Here is a 5,000-nt window from a genome sequence, read left to right on the forward strand (position 1 = left end):
GTATATTGCCGTAGTCGTGTGTTTATTAGTCACGTTGAATCAATAAAAGCAGTTGAATCTTCTGTTTATTCAGCTGCTATAGGCATTTCCTGGGTTTCTTCTGCTAGGCGTATTTGGAGTTTCAGCGCGAGAGCGCCCTCTGGCCTTTGGATGGAGATTTACTGCTGATCACAGAACCGTGCTTCACTGAAAGATACGCATGACAATCGCAGCTTCTGTCGAAACGCGATTTCGATTTCATTTCGATTTATCGTACAGCCCTAGTTTACGGTCATATCCTTATGTATAAATGTCACAAGTTCATGCAAGCATTTCCATTTTGCATAAAGGTCCTTCCTGACAGTCTGTTAAGTTTGAATCTTTACTGAATGAGCGGCAGCCACGTGCACGCGCGTCAGACAGACGGAAAACAGAGACAATTAATAATCAGTGCAAAAACATTTATTGTGCTGAAATATCTGTTGTTGAAAGTTAAATTAAGGTTTAAAAGTCTACATGCATTGAGAGTATTTTATGAGAGTAGGAACTGTAAGGGGATAACAGCGTGTATTGTCTGAATATAAATATCAGACGCTTCATAACCGCCTTTTACAGGATAAAGAAATGATAGTAAGACGTGACTGTGGTCAAAGTGAACGTGTGTTCCTGCAGAACATTACTCTTACCTATTGGTTACAACTTAGTTTGTGATTTTATTAGTCTTTATCATGTTTATTATTTAATTTTTAATGCAGAGATTTAAACTATATTCACTATATACAATGCTAAACAAATTTATTAAAACAAATTTATGTTAGGTTTTTAACAAATTATGGTTTGTGACACTGCTGCTCTAAACTAACAGTACTGGTGATTACCAAAATAATTTTTTAGCTTTCTGTATTGGTTAGTCCTCCAATATGCGTACGCTCTTTAGTGACAGTATATGCTATTTCTAATGCTATAATATAATTGTTGCTGTTATCTATGAAAGAAAGGCAGAGAGCTTTATAGTTTGTTTTTTTTTAGATACCCAATTACAGTCAAAAAAGTACATAAACAATGCCAGCAAGAGTGCAATTTGTTATGAAGGGCACAGGAGGCCATTTTTGTTATGTGAATAAATACTATTTAGTTGTTTAAGTTTATTTGCCCAATAAATGACAATAACATTTTTTGATTTAAACAATTTTTTGACAGATTCCTGAATTAAGCACCATATGTTTTCATAGCATTCAGTTGGCACATTTGTTTGAAGGACATTGGGCAGAATGTGGAATTGTGTGTTTTTTGTCAATAAAATAAAAAAACATTTTTTTTAAAAATCCGATTAATCGAAAAAGTAATCGACCATCAAAATAATTGTTAGTTGCAGCCCTATATAAAATCGTGAATCGTGATCAGAAATCAAAAAATTGTGAATCCATTTTTAAACGAAACGTGACCCCAAGAATCGATATGAATCGAATCATGAGGTACCAAAAGATTCCCACCCCTAGTTTGTGGCAGCAGATTCTCACTCTTTCTCAGTGCATAACACACGTCTCTAAACACCTGTGCGTCCGCTCGTGTCTCTGTGTCAAGAGTTCGTCTCACTCATGCGTTCTGAGCAGCTCGTCTTTCTGCAGGCCTGTTTTGTGTTAATTACCAGTCCGTTAGCACATCGTTAATATTAAAGACCCTGCCTGGCTTCAGCACAGAGCAGATGAGGATGTTTATAACGGGCATTAGCAGCATCCGCACACATGAGTGACACACAGGAACTGGAGCAGAGCATAATACATGCCAGACGGCGTATATATTGTAATGATGACTTTATGAAGATCAGCACTGGTCCAAAAAATTTCTGAGCTTAAAATGGCAGACAACTAGTGTTAGTGATACTTATATGCACTAAAATAAGATTTTTTTTTAAAAACTAGGGATTGGTGTGATGTTTTATGGAAATATTTCAGATAGATATATAAAAAATTACAATTATAAATATGTAAAATGAATATATTTCTCTAAATCTGTGTGCAAAAGTAATTAGCCTACGAAATGCTTCTAACATACTAGCAGCATGCTAAACATGCCAGCAAAATTGTTAACAAGTGCTAAAACATGCTATCAACATGTTGAAACATGCTATAGCAGCATGTTAAAACATGCTAGCAATGTTCTGAAACCTGTTAACAAAATGTGAAAACATGTTAGTAATGTGTTAAATCATGCTAACAATGTGTTAAAACAGGCTACTAGCATGTTAACAATGTTCTAAAAATGTTAGCGATGTTCTAAACATTAGCAAAGTGTTAAAACATGTTAGCAATGTGTTAAATCATGCTAACAATGTGTTAAAACGGGCTACTAACATGTTAAAACATTAATGATGTTCTAAAACATGTTAGCCAAATGTTAAAACATGCTGGCTATGTATTAAATCATGATAACAATGTTAAAACATGCTAGCAATGTTCTGAAACATGTTAGCAAAATGTTAAAACATGTTAGTAATGTATTAAATCATGCTAACAATGTGTTAAAATGGGCTACTAGCATGTTAGCAATGTTCTAAAACATGCTAGCAACATGTTAAAATGTTAGAGATGTTCTTAAAACATGTTAGCAACATGTTAAAACATGCTAGCAAAGTGTTAAAACATGTTAGTAATGTATTAAATCATGCTAACAATGTGTTAAAATGGGCTACTAGCATGTTAGCAATGTTCTAAAACATGCTAGCAACATGTTAAAATGTTAGAGATGTTCTTAAAACATGTTAGCAACATGTTAAAACATGCTAGCAAAGTGTTAAAACATGTTAGTAATGTATTAAATCATGCTAACAATGTGTTAAAACTGGCTACTAAAATGTTAAAACATTAACGATGTTCTAAAACATGTTAGCAACATGTTAAAACATGCTGGCTATGTGTTAAATCATGATAACAATGTTAAAACATGCTAGCAATGTTCTGAAACATGTTAGCAAAATATTAAAACATGCTAGCATCATGTTAAAACATGTTAGTAATGTATTAAATCATGCTAACAATGTGTTAAAACTGGCTACTAACATGTTAAAACATTAACGATGTTCTAAAACATGTTAGCAACATGTTAAAACATGCTGGCTATGTGTTAAATCATGATAACAATGTTAAAACATGTTAGCAACATGCTTAAACATGCATGCTACAATCATCTGTCTGTATGTTTTCTGAATGGCTTTCAAAACCTTCAAACTTTAAGCTATAAACTACTTCAGACTACTTCCAACTGAAAACCTTCATGTTTCTTCAAACTTGCTAGTCAGGCTTTCTAAAGCCAACATCAAAGTTTGTCTTGACAAACGTGTTTATCTAGTTAACATTTTAATTTATCATAATGTAATTTAAAAATATATGTATTTATACAATAGTTTCTCGTTATTCTGTACTGTATCTGTATAATAAAGAGACAAAATGAAAAACATGTTTTACACTAAATGTTTGAATAATCTAAGTTTAAACATCCCTTAACTGTTATTCTCTTCTTTCACTCACCTGTGTCTCCGCCCCCTTCCTCGTCTTCAGCCAATAAGAAGAAGGAGCGTCCAGAGATCTCTCTGCCATCAGACTTTGAGCACACTATCCATGTTGGCTTTGACTCCGTCACTGGAGAGTTCACCGTAAGTCTGAGCAAAGATCTTTTCCTGCAGGATGCCCACATGCTCTATGTTGAAAACATCTTTATTCATACATTCAGACATTATTACATATGCATATATTTCTATATTATTAGACTCTCTTTTTGTGACTCCACATTTGATCTAGTATCCAGTTATCCAACCACTGGGAACAAAATATTGACTTTTTTGTCTAGGAAAAGACAGCTTCTTTTGACAAATTATGGCCAAATCTAAATGTAAAATTCACTTTTACTCTGCACTTAACCTGTAAAATTAATGAACTCATCTGATTATAAAGGGAAAATGCTAAAGAAAGCAAGCAAAAAAGGACAAACGGAAAGAAAAATGGCTAAAGATGTTCATTTATAGACTAACACCCATTTGACATCAGCAACCCAAATATAGAAAGTGAACCTCCAGCAGTTCAGACTCGCAGCATTAACCTCCGGGTCCAGATCTGTCTTCCTCTTTACATCTGGTTTATTATATCTGATAAGATATTAAATGAGCTGTGCTCTTTTCCTGACCCCTAAATCAGCCGTACATTTCCTGCGTGTGACACTGAGTTGAGTTCAGTTTGTGTAATGAGTGTTAATGAGAGCCGGTGGCTCAGAACCACGCCAGCAGAGACGCTCAAATGACTTCAGTCCATTAGACCTTAAACTGATGCCGGTGGTCCAGCAACACACTCAAACTGATCACAATGAGACCATATTAATCTGTCTGTAAGGTTTACCATTGCTTTTGGCACAGGCGTGCTTGAGAAAGCCGCATTGTGAGTGTCATAGTTCTGGGTGACAGTGCAGACTGATTACCGTGGTTTACACCGTCTTCAGTGCTTGTTGTTGTGGCTCTCTGCGTAGGGCATGCCTGAGCAGTGGGCACGGTTACTCCAGACGTCCAACATCACCAAACTCGAGCAGAAGAAGAATCCTCAGGCCGTTCTGGACGTGCTTAAATTCTACGACTCTAAAGAAACGACCAACAGCCAGAAATACATGAGCTTTACAGGTGTGACACTCACTTACAAATTAAAGCTATAGCAGTGTAGATGTGTATGTATGTGTGTGTAAAATAAAATGGAAAAAATAAAAAATATATGTAATAAAAATATATAAACGATTTGTTTATATAGTATGAATATATACACACACACACACAAATAAATAAATATATATATAGTGCTGTCAAACGATTAATCGCTTCCAAAATAAGTTTTTGTTTACATAATATATCTGTATCACGTGTATACATATGTATGTGCATGTGTATATATATATATATATATATATATATATATATATATCTTTTATTAGTGGCTTTACATCAGCCATTGAATCCTTTATAAACCAGCAGTTGAAAAAATAAT

The 5,000-nt window shown here is 34.4% G+C and overlaps 1 protein-coding gene across 1 annotated transcript in view; it reads left to right on the forward strand.

Moving 5' to 3' along the window:
• Positions 1-5,000, forward strand: part of LOC107659134 (serine/threonine-protein kinase PAK 1-like) — a 24,266-nt gene that overhangs the window by 5,400 nt on the left and 13,866 nt on the right. The window contains exons 2-3 of the mRNA XM_016447970.1: positions 3,537-3,631; positions 4,495-4,642. Of these exons, the coding sequence (XP_016303456.1) occupies positions 3,537-3,631; positions 4,495-4,642 (243 nt within the window). The remainder of the gene's footprint in view (positions 1-3,536; positions 3,632-4,494; positions 4,643-5,000) is intronic.

This window comes from Sinocyclocheilus anshuiensis, unplaced genomic scaffold (genome assembly GCF_001515605.1).
Source record: "Sinocyclocheilus anshuiensis isolate Anshui unplaced genomic scaffold, SAMN03320099.WGS_v1.1 scaffold1010, whole genome shotgun sequence".
Taxonomy (NCBI): Eukaryota; Metazoa; Chordata; class Actinopteri; order Cypriniformes; family Cyprinidae; genus Sinocyclocheilus; species Sinocyclocheilus anshuiensis.